The following is an 18,740-nucleotide window of genomic DNA, read 5'->3' on the forward strand; positions in this document are numbered from 1 at the left end:
TGGCTAGAGTTCAACAATTAGAGCACCGGGGCGTGGTGGCATCATTCTGGGGGGGGGGGGAGGGGGATGGAGGGGGACACTTCAACTAAATGCTTCACCATCCCTTGTGTACTTTCCGACGTCAAAAGTACCTTTGTTTCCTTTCCACAGTCATTTGTAATGAAGCTCTCTGATTGGCGGATACCAGCATAGCAGCCAATCATGAGCCTCCACCATGAGCTATGACGTTTCACAAATCACAGGACAGCAGCAGAAGGAGACGGAAAGGCTGGCAATTTTGGCTTCAAAGCTCCAAAATGTCCATTACTTTGGAGTTAGTGACACTTTTCCACTGCTGCCTTTCACCTCCGTTTGCTGCTGTTTGGATCCTACTTGCTGCCTTTCACCTCGTGGGTCCTGCCCTTCGCCTCGTGGGTCCTGCCCTTTGCCACTTGGCCCTTGCCAACGACGTTCCCAAGACGAAAGACAGACATTGCAGGTAAGCCTTAACAGCTTTTGTAGTGTCTTGCAGTAATTATCCACTTTGGCTGGCGGCACACGTGAAATGTAAACTTCTCCAAGCGATGGGGCACAACGGTATATACTAAATATGTGTATGTCCTCGTGAGGTTAACCACAGGAGTTCCTTATTTGTTAGCTTGTCCAATCTAGAGCAATCACTGGGCTCCCAGGAGCTGAAAGACACAAGATGCAGGGAAAAGGGAAGGAACGGCTGAAAAAGATCGATACTGCACTGTGAAACAAGGAGTCGAGGCTATTTACTTTTAATTGATCTGATGATGCAGGAGAAACACCTCACTCAGGCATTAAATTGAAAGAATGCGTCTTCCATATTGTTTCACTTTAAGGTCAGGAAAGAGCCAACAAAATAAATTAGGACAAACAGAAACGAATCACAGAAACACAACAAATTATTAATCATCATTATAAAGATCCATTGAATCGTCAATGACTTCTGAATAAGACTGGCATCAATACTAAGCATCAAGCGCTAACCTGGAAGGGTGGGGGTGTGCTTTTGTACGGGAGAGGGGGGAAGAGAGCGATTTAGTAGCAGTGCAGCAGTTGTGAAAGCGCTGCAGAGTTCCCCATACATCCAGTCGCTTTCAGGGAACAATAAAGGTGCCAATATGTCGTGATTAAGATACCAGCTGGAAAGAGATTGGGTTTTATCTAGTGGCAGTTTTGACTCATGCTACAAAGAACGTGTGTATGCAGATCACAGAGCAGTATTTTATGTGCATAGCTCAGTGGAATACTGCCCTTGTCACAGAGCACCTTTTGTTACTGTGCAATTCATTCATAATCTAGCACAGTGAGCTATGAACTGCCATCAAACATATGCATGCAAACTGCATGGTACAGGTTAGAAAGTTATGTTTTTCTAATTTTAGTAAAGAGGATTTGTAGGATAGAAATACATTATTTATAGTAAAATCAACCCTAACCATTGTGTTACATTCTGAATCCTGAGTTTCTGCTCCCCCGACCAAGCACTGTTAAAAAATGCTACCAGCATTGGTGACAAGTGAATCCTACACCTTCCCTTTGTCAACACTTTCTATATACTGATTTACACTTGTATGGTTGTGATGTAAGGTGCTCCAATCAGTTGATGAAAAGGTTAATCTCTTTCCCCCATGGTAAATACTCATGCATACAGACCACTGAGGCTGTAAACCTTGTTGACACCATGGGCTAGATGTATCACTATTTCAAATAGCGATTACCTAATTGCAATTCTCTGTGAATCGCTATTCTAATGTATAAAACTCCATGAGGTTCATTTAGTGTTTCCTAATGTGTCACAAATTGCCCTATCTCATTAGTATTAATGAGGTAGGTTGCGATTTGCGACCGTTAGGAAATGCAAAAATCACACGGATGGTGGCCTGCTGGGGGTCAGCAGACCACCATGTCTGTCACTAGTGTTAAATAAAGGCAATTCCTTTTTTTTTAAAATTTATTTTATTTTAAATGCAGCTCGTTTTCCTTAAAGTAAAATGGGATGTATTTAAAAAAAAAGAAGATGGAAAGCTTTTTTTTTTTTACTATTTTAAGGAGGTTCCCTTCCTATATGTGAATAGGTTACCACCCACTTGAACTAGGTAGTAAAATGCAACTCTTTTGCGACCACATTTCAGTCAAAACATTCTTGCATACCGCTGCGATTCGGTATTAGGAAGGGATGTCCTGAACATGCCCCTTCCTAATATCAAATCAATGTTTTCGCAATTCCAAATTGCGATTCAGTAACATGATACCAAATTGGAAATTGGAATTCATTCATACCAAAACGCATTTTATCGGTCGAGCAGAATCGGGCCGTTTGCGACCGGTAAAATGCATGATACATATTGCTGCATTTCTCTTACATACCATTATGCCACTTCACTGTACATGGCTCCACGTTGACACTCGATGCCACTCCACAACCCTCTACCATACAACTCTCCACCCCAAACCACTGTCCACTACGTCACTAAATTTTAGCCATGTGGATAAAGGCACTGGCCTTGTGGCACTTTTCACTAAAGGTTTCCAGTCAAAGCATTTCTGATGTGGTTGCTGATTGAGTATCTGTGCTGCCTACTAATTTATTGAACTTTCTTGACCTTGCTGGCCACAATTCCTCAGGGTGAATGCTTGATTTTTATAGGATTTTTCTTATGTAACGTATTAGTTACATACTGTGAACTGAGTCGCCTCTAGGTGTCTTATGAGTTGCGGTTGTGGGTGGTGTTTATGATGGACCCGAGATGAGAGTTCTGGAGTTGACACTCAGGGAAGTGCAAGTGTATCACAGTACCTGTCAGTGTCATAAAAATATTCCGAATACATGCTTATCCAATTCGTGGCCTCACTGCAGAGCACGCAGTGCATTAGTTGTGTGTGCCAAATATAATTGTGATTCCGTGTGTAAGTCATTTAGACAATACACAGCTGTAAAATATTGACAAAAATAACAAGGTGAAAGTTAAAGAAGACTCAGTGCTTACAGGAGAGTGCGTGAAGTCAAGAAGCGGCATGAAAGCGCATGCTGCTGAGATCAAAGAGAGGGTGCTGAAGCGAAAACAGATGAGGGTTGAGAAATGCAGATGGAGGACGTTAGAAAGGCATAGGTACGAAAGGGGCAAAAATGTCTAAAAGGGTGAGACACTACTGAGGAAAGTGGAGTGAAGAGAAGAACAGGAGTGACAGACACTCAGAAAGTGACTAGACCTTAGTACGGTTTCATTCATTCGCATATTTTCAGAATTCAATCATTTTAGATTCAAATTATTCAGTGCAGATTTGGTAAAAATAATTAGCTACATACTATTACTAGGGTCTGTCTTATTTTAGTTGCATGCTTGTTTGTTTGTTTGCTATATCCTGAAGCAGTACCACAAAGCTCACAGAGGCACCAAAATACTGGTCATGCCTCAGGCTTTTCTTTTTTTGCACCTCACATGAGATGTGGCAGTTGTGAAGGGGAGTAAAACACTGCCCTTTGTGCTATTTCTACCTGAGCCCTCTTGGGCCGTATGTCAGGGGCCGCCCTTGCACCCACCATAGCCCACTTGGTATTCAGCAGGCAAAGCATACATGCACCTTCTTGTGGTGTAAATTGAACTTCAGCAATGTAGGATAGATACGTTTTTGAAACTCTTCAGATCCACCAGCGAGATGTGTGATGGCTGTTTGTCTATTTCAGTTTTCTAGATAGGAAGAGCTTAAGAATCCTGTCTGAAATCACTTTGGTGCTTTCAGTTGCTAGAATCTAAAGTATTTACTTACAGTTCATTCCACATCTTATCTGCACTCAGGGATACAAACCCATAACATACCATCACATATTTTATTTGCCTGTTGGACCACGCACCAGGTCATTTCTAGGCATGTCATTCACTCCCTTACCTATCACTAAGATTGTGATTTTTGGTGGAGGAGTATTTTATTATGTCTCACACAAGACATATTGAGAACATACAAGTATCATTCTTTAAACTTTTTTTTTCTTCATTGCAAGGGCAAAAAAAAAAAACACTTGAGCGCTAGACAGAAGACTTCTATCCGAGTAGCAGGACCATCTATTCGAGTAGCAGGACCATTAGCAGGAGTACGTTTTTTTTGTTTTTGAGTGATGGATAAGGGACAGTGCTTATGTTCCACCTTTCCAACCTTTAAAGAAAAAAAAAAAAGAACTATGCAGCCTTGTTAGTATCATCTGCATGGACATGCTGCAGCTTGTCAGGAGCACCCAGGTATACCTTGAATCATCTGGACTGAACTATGCTTTTATCTATATTTTGTTTATAATACAAAGACATTTTTTTTAGAAGACTTTTTTTTTAAACTGCTAAGTTTGAAAATCTATTCAACCTCATGCAGCTGTCCAATTGCAGCTGTGTGTTTCAAAACAGCAAATGCTTGTTATTAATAACATGCAGGTTCCCAATTTCTTATCTTAAGTTGCGCACACTTTTGACATGGATCGTTTCCTGCTGCCAAAAGATGGTAGGGTTCTAAAAGAAAAGGCTGAAACAGATGGCGAAAGAAAAGCTGCAAAAATGAGTAAGTATGATGCCTCCTACTTGGACTTCAGTTTCACCTGCATCGTTGTTACTGGAGAAGTTAGGCCACAGTGTGTGACTTGTGGTGTCACCTTAGCTAACAACAGTAGAAACCAACCAAACTAAGGCGTCACTTGGACACGAAACATGGGTCTTTAACTGGGAAGATTAGGGATTTTTTTGCCATAAAGTTGCACGAGATGACACAACAGAAAGAAACAGTGAAAAATCTGGCGTTCACTCCAGCAAATGCCTTGAAGCTTCATACCAAGTGGCATAGCACATAGCCAAAAACAAAAAACCTTTTACAGATGGAGAAAAAGTGATTCTGCCAGCAATTCGTGATGTGGATAAGGCAATGCTTAGTGAAAAAGCAGTAGAGAAGTTAAGTGATACCCATCTCAGATACAACAGTTTGCCGCCGCATCTCTGACGTGTCAGAAGACATCCATGGACAACTCATAACCCGCTTGAAATCGAGTTGGTTTATTTTGCATTTGGATGAAGCGAATGACTTGTCAAAGAAATCCAATTTAATTGCGTATGTCCAATATTGTTATGAAACTGCAATCCTGGAAGACTTTTTTTTCTGCAGGCCAATCAAGGGGCGAGCAACAGCATCCCAACTGACATTGTCAATTACTTCCTTGGCCTCCATGGCTTAAAGTGGAAAAACTGCATCAGGATCTGCACTGATGGTGCTCCTTCCATGTGTGGTGCTAGAGCTGGTCTAAAACCTAAAGTGCTGAAAGTGGCTCCACATAGTCTGTGGTCCCACTGCATGATACATCGGGAAGCCCTCGCTGTTCGAAACATGCACAGTGAACTTTAAGATGTGCTGAATTCTGCAGTAAAAATAGTTAATTTTATTAAGACCCACCCCATAAGAGCACGCCTGTTGCCATTTTATGTGCAGAAATGGGAGCTGATCATGATGGCTTGCTGCTTCACACAGAAGTCCCAACGGTTATCCCGGGGGAAAGTATTGGATCGCATTTTTGAATTACGGAATGAGGTTCACCAATTTCTTCTAGATTTGGACTCCTGCAAAGCAGAACAACTATATAATCCCCAGTGGCTTGTGATTTTAGCATACCTTGCTGACATTTTTGAGAAACGAAATTCTTTGAATCTTTCTTTGCAAGGACCTGAAATCACTTCTTTTACGATGAATACACAAATGTCTGCATTCAAGAAGAAGCTGGATTTATGGAGAAAAATAATTGAAGTTGGCCTCTATGAGCAATTCCCATGCCTAGCAACTGCTCTTGAGGAAACTGAATATGACATTTCAAGGTTTGCTGAGTTAATAAAAAATCACCTATCATCTCTCAGTGACAGTTTACAAAAATATTTTCATGCGGACAATGACCACATGCATGATTGGGTCTTTCAACCATTTATGGCGGAGGTGGGGACCCATCTACTGATTCACGTGCAGAAAGAACTAATTGAGCTCCAGAGTGACCGTGCACTGCAGTTACAATTCAGCAAACTCTCACTGGGGGAGTTTTGGTTGAAAATGCATACAGACACTCCGCTTTGACAGAAATTGCTGTCAAAACTCTCCTGCAATTCAGCTCATCGTATTTATGCGAGACTGGGTTCTCAGCTCTTGCGGTATTGAAGACAATGTATTGTTCAAGGCTGGAAGTGGAGCACAACCTTAGGATGGCAGTAGCAGGGATACAGCCACAGATTGACCGCCTCTGTGGGGGAAAAACAGGAACACCCCTCACATTAGTTTTGAAAGTGTTTTTATCTATAGCAAGTGGAATTATGTTTTGTGTAGAAAATAAAGCAACACTGTAAATTGTTGGAACTGTGCGATAACCCTCTGTCATATAACCACAGGCCTTCACACATCTTCAGCTTGCTAAACACTCTTATTATGTTTATTATTTGCCAAATGTAACTAGATAGGACTTGGGATATGCAGGTGGGGATGGCTGTCGATGATGCAGAGTACCAGCGTCCAGAAATTTTCTTGAGGTGGTGGGGGGCCCAACCCCTAAAAAAAATGTTGCTGGGGGGCTTGGCCAAAAAAAGTTTGAAGACAACTGAATTAGAGGGACTGATTTCAAACCTCTAATTCATATTTCTAATTGCGAACCATGACAAAAGTCACCTTGCTGATCATGCAGTGCTCTACTTAGCAAATACCGTGGACTGCTTCATACAAATTTGTTATTTTACTTACCTTATCCCACTGAAATGCATGATGCTTAAAATAACAGCAGCTTTTATGAAGAAAAGGATGAAGAAATCCACCAGTTCTGCAATAAACCTTTGCACCAGGGATGGGATCACATATTCGCGACCTGCAACAGAAGAAAACAATCACTGTCTGTTTCAGAGAAGTGAATACTAACAGTGTTTTAGTAGACAGGTGTAGACCTTTCTTTGCTGTTGGTATATAGTCTGTTCAATCACACTCAACAGCAACAGCTCCAAAAATGTTGGCCAATGAAGAAAAAACATTTTCTGTGTCAGATTCTAAGAAGTTATGTACAAAACATGATGGACACATTACTCTGTTGCGCGCATGGCAGACTCTAACAGACAACAATTAGTAGCCCTCATGCTCATGGAACAACATCCTGGGCGGCATGATCGTTGATTTCTTTTTGCTTTTAGAAATAAACACCCACTATGAAGACTGTTGTCTGAAAAGCAAAAATTAATATCGAGGGCACAAAAAAGATTCAACAGAGATGGAAATGTAGCCCCGGATATAATTTCATGTGTCTAAATAAAAACTGATACATAATATCACTACTGCACTTAGGCTTAGTGCTGGATGTAGACAACACTGCACAACAGTGGAGGGCAGAGTACTCGCAAGGTTGAATAGATGGTTGTGACTTTAAAAAAACAAAACGTTTAGAATGCACGGACTGCCCAAAGAAGCATAAAAAGATCTGCCTTGGGAACACTTCCACTTCACATGATATGACTGGGATAGGCGCAACTGTGTGTGGCATGGTGAGATTTATGGGTGAGGCAGTTTTCCAGGTCATCCTTCTTTCGAAAAGCATATCTGCATTTCAATTGTGTACCTGTATCCTTTTTCTGTCGTGCTTGATACATACTGATGATGATTGTACTGGTTTTTATGTCTATCATTTTTCAAAAATGCTAATAAAAGTTACATATGAGGTTAATTGCTTTGAGTTCAGAAGAATATCTACTCAACTTAAGTTTAACTGCTTTGACAATTTTTCTTTAGCTGACCATAGTATATATTTCCATGTTCAGGGGAAATCTCTATTAAGCACCAATTTATATGAGAGAGTAGAAGAGTTTACTATTTAACTACAAAGTCTGATAGATGGAAAATAAATGAATCCATATTTCTTGTTGTCATGTAACGTTCTTATGTTCCTTCCACCAGCAATACTGCAAGAGGGTTGAAGACAACGTTTCCTTGAAAAGCAGAGTGTGGGAAGCTCTCCCTAGTTCATGAACAGTACAGTGTCATTTATACAAACAACGTGGGGAAAGGTGCACTTTGGCAAAAAAAGGCTTGGGCTCCTGTAAGGTGCCTAGCAAGCAGTAGAGTTTTGCAAGAGCACACAGGTGCTTGACGAAGACATGCATGGCTAGCTTTGCGCGCTGAAATGAATTGGATCAGTTAAAAGTACAAAATCTTGGCACAGTTTTCTTTCTATTTGTGGGAGTAACCTTGCATAAAATTCAACTGGAAGCCAAGGTTGATATAAAGAATGCAAGGTTCATGCGACTCAAACCGATACAACTTCACTTCTCCGACGATTGTGCTAAGTGACTATCATCAGCAGAATCAAATGCAAGGACTGTAGGATCAAAAGATGACAGTCAGTAGCAGTGACCAGCTAAGACCAACATAATGATGTGTGATATTTGCAGCTTGTTGGCAGGTATTCCTGGCATATTCAGAGAGGATTCAGCATGATAAATGTGCTTTTAAGTAGAGAGAGCTACACACAAGGTAAGAATTTAAAGGTGAATCTGCCTGCTTGGAGATATAGGGACGACCTGCATTGTGACCTGAACTCTTTTCAAACTGAGAGCCCTACCACGCAATTCTCAATGTGTTGGTTCTAAAGCAAACAGGTCTCAAGTGGGAATATTATATTAGCTCTGGAAATAGCCAGCAAGGGCCAACATTTCAAAGTAACAGAAAGTTATGTTCCAGGCACAAAGCACATGAAGCCAGTCATGGCTCACTGGGGAGGAGGAGGAGGGGTGGGGTGGAGGAGGGGGTGGGGTTAAGGAGGTGAGGGGGGAATATTAATAAACTTAAAAACAAAGAAAAAAAAAAAAACTTACCTCCCCTTTGCGCTTTTGCACCTCCGTCTCCTCAGCAGGCAGGCACAGGCTCCCAACCTTCCCTGCGGCCAATCCTGACGCTGCTCAGAGCAACATTAGGATTGGCTGGGAACACCTGTGCCTGCTCTCTCCAGCCAAGCAACACAGTGCCGGCTAGAGAGAGCACAGTGCGAATGTGTGTTTGTCCGGCCCGAGACGGCTGGCAAAACATTAATGTGCACTGAGGGGAGTGCTCTGTGGACTCCCCTCCATGGCTGTCATCCCCCAATGCCCCACCCCTTCTACTATAAAATGATAAATAGTCAGGTGAGAGGGGCGGGCGGAGGGGATTTAAGGGCGACACGCCTCCGTCATAGCGGAGGAGCAGCCACTGCTTGAAGCACAGTAAGCAAATATTTATGACATAGGGGAAGTCACAACCTTCTCTACCAGGAAAACGGGCATAGAAAATCCCACACCAGAAGTAGAACCAGTTTTGTAAACTATCCCATGACATAAACTACGCTTTGAAATTGATGGGTGCTGAATTCTAATTTGCATCTGGTTATGGTAATTTTGCACCTGGAAAGATCTCCCACTGTGACTCCAAGAACTGCCTTCAGCGCATTAAGTAATTTTCTATTCATTTGGTCAGAGACTAACAGCTGAAAGCCAAAATGGCACTTGTTGGTTCCACCTTACAGAAGTAAAGGCAGTATTTTGTTACATTTTAAAATGACTGCTACGCTGTTCTTGAGATTTGCTGTGGCATTACTATAAGAAGCACAACAGAAAGATGGACTGACTTTTATTTAACATACCCTCTGCTTTTAAAAGTTGAGTCCTCCATCATAAATCATGACTGACATTTTGGTAATATTCCTGGGGGACATATTTATCATTGTTACATAATAATCCCGAGAACTCCACCTATTCTACAACATAACCCTCATATACAAACACTTTAACTACTAAAAAGCCTCCCCATCAACCTTCAAACGTTTTCCAACAAAAAAAAAAAATCACAAAACTACATAACCTATCACAAACAAGCATTTGCAATGCAAGAGGTCTCGCATATGCTTGAGTTAGAGTTATTGGTGTTGTGACTGTATAAATGGACTTTTCTTGCCACATCAACTGGTGAACTTTCCCGCATTGTTTGGCCCTCTCTGCCACATAATTCCATTTGCCCTGCATATAACAAATTCACTACCTTCTCCCTCTATTTGCAGCAAAAAATGAAAATACTGCCATCATTTATTATATATTTTATATATTATTATGTTGCCCTTCCCAGGTAGTGTGGGACCCAGAGATGACCTAGCTAGAAAGAGCATATAGTGCTGACCGTTTTGATAGTGGTCTCATCATCCCGTGTCCACCACACAGTGAGTTATGGGTAAAAATGTTTTGCAAAAGGAATGCCCCGCAAAGCATTATGGGATGAGTTTCCAAGTGCATCGAATATTGTAGTATCTTAACTGTATTGCTCAGAAAATCTCATAGAAGACACCACAATATAAATAGCATTCGTAACAAACATGGTCATGTAACGATATAATCTGCCCTACACAGCATAACCAACTCAAAAGAGAACAATAGAATGTAATGCAATGTATCCATACATTTAGCCTCTAGAGGGAGTAGTGCATTACATATTTTCAGGCCTACTAGAATAATATTACAAACAAGGCCCTTAAAACACAAACTACTCCCAGCTTTGAAACAAAAGTTCCAGCCATGAGAGAGCTTAAAAAGACACTGCATGGTGGAAGGGTTATTATTTTGGGGTTCCCCCAACCTAGTGTGGGGACCCAGAGATGACCTAGACAGAAAGAGTGTGTCGTGCTGAATGTTTTGATGCTGGCCCATTTGTCTTAGGACCACCACACGGTGAGTGATGGGCAAACATGTTTTGTAAAAGAAATGCTCCGCAAAGCATTATGGGGTCCGTTTCCGAGTGGAGGGAATATTGTAGTATCTTGACTGCAATGCTCAGAACAGCCCCTAGAGGACACCACAGTAAAAATAGCATTTGGAAGAAACATAGCCATATAACCATATAGTCAGACTACTTAACATTAAGCGATTCATCTGCCAACGAAAGGTAAAAGGTAGTATCAACCGATTGATGGGGCGGGGACTCTATCACTGGTATGTCAGTTGGATAACCAAGAAAAAAAAAAAAACAAGCACTTGCAGCAATAGGTAAACTTTAGCACATCGTATCCCACTGAAAAGAGATGGTTATCAATCGCTAAATCACATGCAGTGTTGTGGGAGGGGTGAGTGGGATGGCATGTGGAAAGTAAGTGACATGCGAAGCTGTGGCGCCATCTGGTAACCACGCATTACAATGGCTCACCAGGAGGAAGCGTGGACGTCTTGGGATGAACAACAAAAAGGAACAATGAATGAAATCGCCTGGGCATGTACCAAGCACCCAAAGTTGGGAGTATCAGAACCAATGCACCAATAAAAACCCAGCATTTCTGAATGGCACAACAAAGAACGAATGGCAATAGTGGGCATGGTTGAAAGCCCATAGAGGAACTGAGTGAATACAGCATGTCTTACAGACAGCACATGCGTGCTGCCTAGGTAGGACCTTAGAGCTCACCAATTCATTAATCACAACCTCCAAACAGGATGTCACTTGCCAGAAGGAAACTAAAATCAAGGGAAGGTGTGAATGTATGATCACATGGTTCCGTGATCGTACCTTACCACCACCACCCCAATGCTCAACACAAATCACCAGACATCACAGAAGTTACAAAACCACGACCCACCACAAAAAGTCCCCTTAACACATGCATCTCATATTCCGCATTTTCTAACCAAACAACTTCCCTTATACCTCCAACAACAGCCACAAGCACAGTTCACCTCCAAACTAGCAACATCAAACTACCCTATCCTCCTCCACCTTTATTACAGGACATGAAGAAGAAAGAAATACAGCAACTAAAATGCCTCCTCTTCACTGCAAGGTCCACAAACAAAAATCACTTTGACATCTTTGACCTCCTCTCAGTAACAATCCTGGACCTCACCTTCATTACAAAAACATTGCTCAGCGAAGACTGAGTACCCACATGCCATGAAGCGATTTCTCCTGATATCACATCATTAAAAAAAAAAAGAAGGACATTGGAGGAAGCCGGTCACCCATGAAAAAAGAAAAGTACAATTCTCAGTTCTGTGAATCTTTGAAAATAAGATGTTACCCAATTCAAATTATTACCTATTGGTTCGTCTTAATATTATAGACCACCACACAGCAATGCCAACATTCAAGATACCCTACAGTAACCAACACATATCTGGACCACCGGAACCTATACATTCAAGAAGACCTCAAAATATGCGCTGACAAGAAGAATCTAACAACCACAGTTATCACAACCAACCTTAAAGCCGTTACACTACAATGTTTTTCAGGCCCAACTCACTGCCCAGTACACACACTAGATGTCATATTTGCACCCTTAGGGCAAGCCACTGTTAGAGACAACTCCCCCGTAAAATGGAGCGACCACAACATCACCACCTTTAAGATCCATAGACTTAATAACAACACTTCATGTACAATAAAATCCACCAAAAACAAACACTTGTACAGGCAGTGGAAAAACTAGCCACCCAGCAACTCACTACACATCTTGAAAAAAACCCAATAAACATGCAGCTGAAAGACATACACGTCTTCTACAACTGGATCTCCACTGAACTGGACAAACAGATACCAACAAAACCACATTCAAAGTTAACCACAAAAAAAAAAAAACACAAGATGGGTTAATGAAAACATAGAAAGAGTGAAAACACTAAACATTCTACAAAGAAAATGGAGAAAGTCAGGAGATAAAACAGACAAAAGCAAGCTACGACACAATAAAACAAGCATTTGCAATGCAACGGGTCTCGCGTTTGCTCATGTTAGAGCTGATCACGTTGTAAACTCCTAACCTGACTTTTCATCTATCGGCAAAAGTGCTTTTATGTACGTAAAAAAGTGAAATTAACTGTGTAAGCCCTCGACTTCTGCCAAGCAAAATCGCGCTAGGAAAATAGAGAAAAAGTAGTCCACGATCCGACAGAAAACAGCGAGCCTCACATGTTTTTTGTACTTGGTCGCTGCGCTCGAGGAGGGCTAACCACCGGAAAAGGCATGACTTGTGCATGCCTTCCACTAATTAAAGCAAGCAGATTTTACTAGGCAAGCCCACGAACCAATCAAACACACTGCTGTGACGTCGACAGGGTTCCAAGCCCTTTTCTAATAACTAAAGCGTCTTGCTGCGATACGCATGCGCGAGCGCATGCAACGCAGGCTCGACCCTAAAACGAGCCTACAAGAGAGCCATTAGAACCAAGTACAGACACCACTACTCCACGCGTACAATTAAATCAGACTGCCCTTCCGAAGAACTCCATAAAACGGAATTCTGTAATTCAGAGCACCTGAACACGGAGATACCATGGTCACAAGATTTCTGTGACAAAATCTCAAATGAAATGATCTAAAAAACTACAAATGATTGCGTGACCTAACCACCACAGAATGAGACACCAACAGCCATCCATCAATGCATACCTTCAAATACGCCGACACAAAATGATTTCCTCAACATTATCGTTGCAGCCAGAACACCAGGGTCACCATCAGACCCAGCACCACCAAAAGAAACTTTAAAGCTATCCTTCGGTCAATCTGTGCAGGAAATCTAGCCAGAGTCTGACTCAACATGCCCCTAGAACTAGGTTCCCAGCTGAGCTTTAGACCTCCTACATAAGACGGCTCTTCAGAAAGAAAAACCTCAACCCAACTACAGGCCCATATCAAATATTTTAAAGGGCAACATTTACTCAAATCACTAATGTTAACGGACATTATTGCTTAAAGTCAGAGGCACAGAGTCAGCCATCATCTCCATCTGGAATGATCCATAACTCGAAGTGGGCAAAAACAGAGTAGCTGCCTAATTATTTCTGGATTTATCTTGAGGCATTCGACACGGTCTATCAACACACGCTACTGCAAAGATTTCACAATATCGTAATCCATGAAATTGCTTTAAAATGGATCGCTTCTTGTTAGACCTGGCATCCTTGGCGCAGTCTCCTCTTTCTTTTTTGCCTCTGCTTCCTATGTTTTGACTGTGTGCTGGACTCTCTTTGCGGTACTCTGGGGACTTTATCACTGCTGACCAGTGCTAAAGTGCAAGTGCTCCCTGTGCAAATTGTATGTGAAACTGGCTTTTCCATAACTGGCATATCTGATGTACTAGTAAGTCCCTAGTAATGTGCACTAGAGGTGCTGAGGGCCTGTAAATCAAATGCTACTAGTGGGCCTGCAGCACTGATTATGCCACCCACATGGAGTAGTCCTGTAAACATGGCTCATACTTGCCACTGTAGTGTCTGTGTGTGTAGTTTTAAACTGCCAATTCGACCTGGCAAGTGTGCCCACTTGCCTGGCCCAAACCTTCCCTTTTATACATATAAGGCACCCCTAGGGTAGGCCCTTGGTAGCCCCAGGGTGCAGTGTACGTTAAAGTGGGCATTTCTTGCTTAAACCATTCTGTGACTCTGCCTGCTTGTGTACTCCCTGTCTGGGTCAGACTGACAGTGACACAAAGAGAGCTGGGGTGTAGCCTGCATATCCTGATGGGCAATCTGGGCTAGAGTGGAGGGAGGAGTGGTCACTTACACCTGAATAGGCGGTGCCTGCCCCCACAAAATGCAGTCTCCAACCCCCTGGTGTGAGTCTGGAGCCAGGCCTGGGAAAGGCAGGATCTTGTGAACAACAGAGACTTTACTTTGAAGTTTGCCTACTTCAAAGGCAGAAAGGGGTATAAGTAGTAGACCCGAACCCCCAGATTTTCAGATTACTTCTGGAACCAAGAGGAACCTCTGCCAAGGAGAAGAGCTGGAGGAGGAGTTCTATCCCTTTGCCTGTGCTTTGCTGGGTTGGCCTGCAGTTGCTACTTCTGCCTGAAAGAGGACAAAGACTGAACTTGGAGATTCTTCACAAGCAGGAATATATCACAAAGAGCATGGACTGAGCTTGCCTCCTGTTTTGAAGTCTCAGGGCCATCAAAGACTTCCTCTGCCACCACCTGGACTCTCTGCTTAGACTCCTGCCCTGCCAAGTGGTACCCTATCCAGTCCCTAAGCCCCTGAAAGGTGAAGCTGGAACAAGGACTGAAATCAACACACAGGAAGCCGTGCAGGGAAAATTGATGCACCACCTGCAACGTGGCTGTAAAAACGAGGCACCACCCGCCTCGCGGCTGAAATCGACGCACCACCTGCATCACGGCTGGAGAAACGATGCAACACCCACTTGTGGCTGCTGAAAACAACGCAAACCCCACGCAGCATGGTTTTACATCACGTGCGGTCGGATTTCTCACGCATCATCGCTGGGTGTCAAAAATCAACGTAAACCTTCACGGACCCGAGGTGCCCCGTCCGGAAAACAACGCACGGCCTCACTTGCGAGAAAAGGACGCATCGCTGACTTTTTTGACGCATGCTTGCCGGCCGGCTTTATTTTATATCGAAACCAGGTACTTTGTGTAACAACATTTCCATCGAGAAAGAATAAATTATTTCAAAAATTCATAAATTCACTTGTGTATGTTGGATTTTTGTCATTTTGGTCTTGTTTGATTTAGATAAGTATTGCCTATATTTTTCTAAACTGGTATGGTGTCCATTTTGTAATGTTTTCAGTGTATTGCTGTGTGTGTTGGTACAAATATTTTACACATTGCCTTTGAGATAATCATGACTCACCCCCTTGTGCCAATTCACCAAGTTGGTCTTATCCTAAGCGTGTATCTCCACTGCCCTAACTAGAGTGAGAGTCTCTGCTTAGACAGAGTACAACCTGACTGCCAACCGGGGACCCCATTTCGAACACTGGTGATCAGCGGTGAGGATAGAACTTGTATTTGTACTTGACATACAGTGATTAGGTATACACTACTGTTTCAGTGCAGACCATTACGTGTCCACATACTACTTGTTTTTGCTTTTTCTCTATAAGGACTTTTCCTGCCTCCATATTTTTTTAATTTCTCTTGGGAACTCTGTTCTTTTTGAAACTTTGCATTTCTGAGTGAACCTTACCAACATGTCTCAATCTGGGGATGCACCAGCTGTGGCTACAAAGGCGGTTTTTCAATTGGAGAAACTGGAGGAGTATACAGTGGCTCAACTGAAGCAGTTTTGTAAGGATCTTGCCTGCCCAATCAGGAGCTCCGCCAAGAAGGAGGAGCTGAAAAAGGCATTGAGGGCCTGGGTGGCAGCCAAGGAGGCTGGGGGGTACACAGAGGAGGGTGAGGAGGTGCAGAGTGTTCATAATATAGTGGATGTACCTCTTCTGCATGGGGAGGGTCTCCAGGTCAGGTAGCAATGAGTCATCCAAAGGTCTGATTCCTGAGGAGCTGCAGTACAGACAGGCAGAAAGGATGCACCACTTGGAGCTTAGAGAAAATTAAAGTGGAGAAGGTTGCCCATAGAGGAGAGGAAAATACTGCTGGCTCATGAGCTTAGTTTAAAGGAACTGGATCAGAGGAGCCAGTCTAGTAGAGATGGTGGCGGCAGTACCTCAGTGCAGCCTGAGAGGAGGGTACACATTCCTAAATATCTAAAGAGGGAGGATGACCTCTATCTGTGGTTCAAGGGGTCTCAGTCTGCTCTCCACATGAACATGGTCCCTGAAGCACATTTCGGGTGGGTGGGTGGGTCTGTGGAAGCACTTTGAGGTGGGGGGTGCATTCTGACATCCTCAGGGGATCCTCAGGGGCTCACCTACTCTATCATGAAGGACACCCTACTCACCAGGTATGGTCTTACTCCTGAGCAGTATAAGGAAAAGTTTAGGTCCTCTAGGAAAAAGGATTCCCAAACTTGGTTGGAGTATGTAGACTCTTTTTGCAGGTCAATGGATGGTTGGGTGAAGGGCAGTAAGGTAACAATTTATGAGGGGCTTTACAACCTAATTGTCTGGGAGCACTTGTAGTCTTCGTTTTCCAGAGCTGCGTCAGCACCTAATTGACAGCAAGCTGACTGACCCCAGAAAGCTTGCTCAGGAAGCCGACCAGTGGGAAAGCACCAGGGTCCAGAAGAGGTATGTGGTGGGGAGACCAGGCCAAGGGTGGGCAGGGTCCCCATCAGAAGAAGTGGTGGGGTAAGGGTAAACAGGGGGAATTCTCTAAAAGGCCCCAACCTAGTTCCCAGGGTAAGGATTCCCATCCCCCAAATGAAAATAAACCATGGGTCTCTGCAGGGAAATCTGCAGAGAGAGGTCTCCACATGTGCTTTGCATGTGATCAGGTGGGTCACCTGAGGAAGGGGAGATCCCAAATGTCACAAGGAAAAATAGGCATCCACTGGTTCTCAGTCACAGGGTTTGGCCAGTGTAGCTCTTGGGGAAGAGTTGGTTCCTGGTGGGTGGGAGCCAGCTGAGATGACCCCTGTCTCAGTAGGCAACAGTGAGATGGTCCAGAAGACCCTCATGCCTGAGAACACTAAAATGTAGAGCCAGTGTGTGACCATCAATGGAAAGAGGGTGGAGGCTATGAGAGACACAGGAGCCAGTGTGACTACTGTGAGAAGTGACCTGGTGTCTGAGGAGCAGGTAGTTCCCCATGCACTTCACCAAGTAGTTGCAGTAGACAACTCTGAGCGCCTCTGCTAAGTGATGCAGGTTCCCTTTGAGTGGGGGGCGGGTCTCAGGTTTCTTGAGGGTAGCCGTGAGTCCAACCATGCCTGTAGATTGTCTGACCTGGATGATTCCTTTTGAAAGGAAGTGGAACACAGGAGAGAGAGAGAGAAAGTGTAAACGTGTAAGAGTCTATGTGCCAGATGTAGTAAGCCGTTTGCATGGTGCAAACTGCGAAAATCGCAGTTTGCGCCATGCAAACAGCCTTTTTCGATGCACATTCACAATTTGTGAATGCAACTCGCAAATAGGAAGGGGTGTTCCCTTTTTATTTGTGACTCGCATCGCAATGCAGAATTGCTTTGTGACCGCGAATGTGGTCGCAAAGAAATTCACAGTTACCACCAGTGTCACACTGGTGGTAACTCATTCGCAAAAGGGAAGGGGTCCCCATCGGACCCCTTCCTCTTTGTGAATGTTGCCCAAAAGGTTTTTTCAGAGCAGGCAGTGTTCCAATGGACTGCCTACTCTGAAAAAACGAAACCAAAAGGTTTCGTTATTTTTTTTATTTTGCAACTCATTTTCCTTTAAGGAAAACAGGCTGCAAAATAAAATTTCAAAAAACTGCTTTATTGAAAAAGCAGTCACAGACATGGAGGTCTGCTGACTTCAGCAGGCCACCATCCCTGTGAGAGCAGGGACTCGCTATGGGGTCGCAAAATGCGACCCACCGCATTAATATTTATGAGGTGGGTCTTTGCGACCCCATAGCGAGTCGCAGACGGTGACTGAGACACCGTTCTGCATCAGGATTTGCGATTCTGAAATTGCGAGTCGCACTGACTCGCAATTTCAGAATCGCAAATCCTGACCTTGCTACATATATATATATATATATATATACATACATACACATATATATATATATATATATATATATATATATATATATATATATATCTTTCTTTCTTTCCTCCCCCTCCTTACCTCCCACCCCACCCCATCCAGTCAATGGCAGCCAGTCAGTGTGATCAGGAGGCCCTGGAGGCTGAAAGAGTGGCCAAGGTGTCTGCCAGAAGGAGGAAGGGCAATGGGCATAGGAACTCCCCCTCCAGAAGTTCCCTTGGTCGGGGAGGAGGCTAAACCTGAGGGGGATGCCCCAGAAACTACAGGTAGCTGAACGGGGGGAGGTGCCTGTGCTGACTCAGTGA

General features: G+C 43.4%; 1 protein-coding gene across 1 annotated transcript in view; it reads right to left on the reverse strand.

Moving 5' to 3' along the window:
• The window catches only part of FAM8A1 (family with sequence similarity 8 member A1), a 95,069-nt gene that overhangs the window by 28,721 nt on the left and 47,608 nt on the right, over positions 1-18,740 (reverse strand). Inside the window, exon 2 of the mRNA XM_069218414.1 lies at positions 6,757-6,877. Within this exon, the coding sequence (XP_069074515.1) occupies positions 6,757-6,877 (121 nt within the window). The remainder of the gene's footprint in view (positions 1-6,756; positions 6,878-18,740) is intronic.

Source organism: Pleurodeles waltl, chromosome 2_1, assembly GCF_031143425.1.
Source record: "Pleurodeles waltl isolate 20211129_DDA chromosome 2_1, aPleWal1.hap1.20221129, whole genome shotgun sequence".
Lineage (NCBI taxonomy): Eukaryota > Metazoa > Chordata > Amphibia > Caudata > Salamandridae > Pleurodeles > Pleurodeles waltl.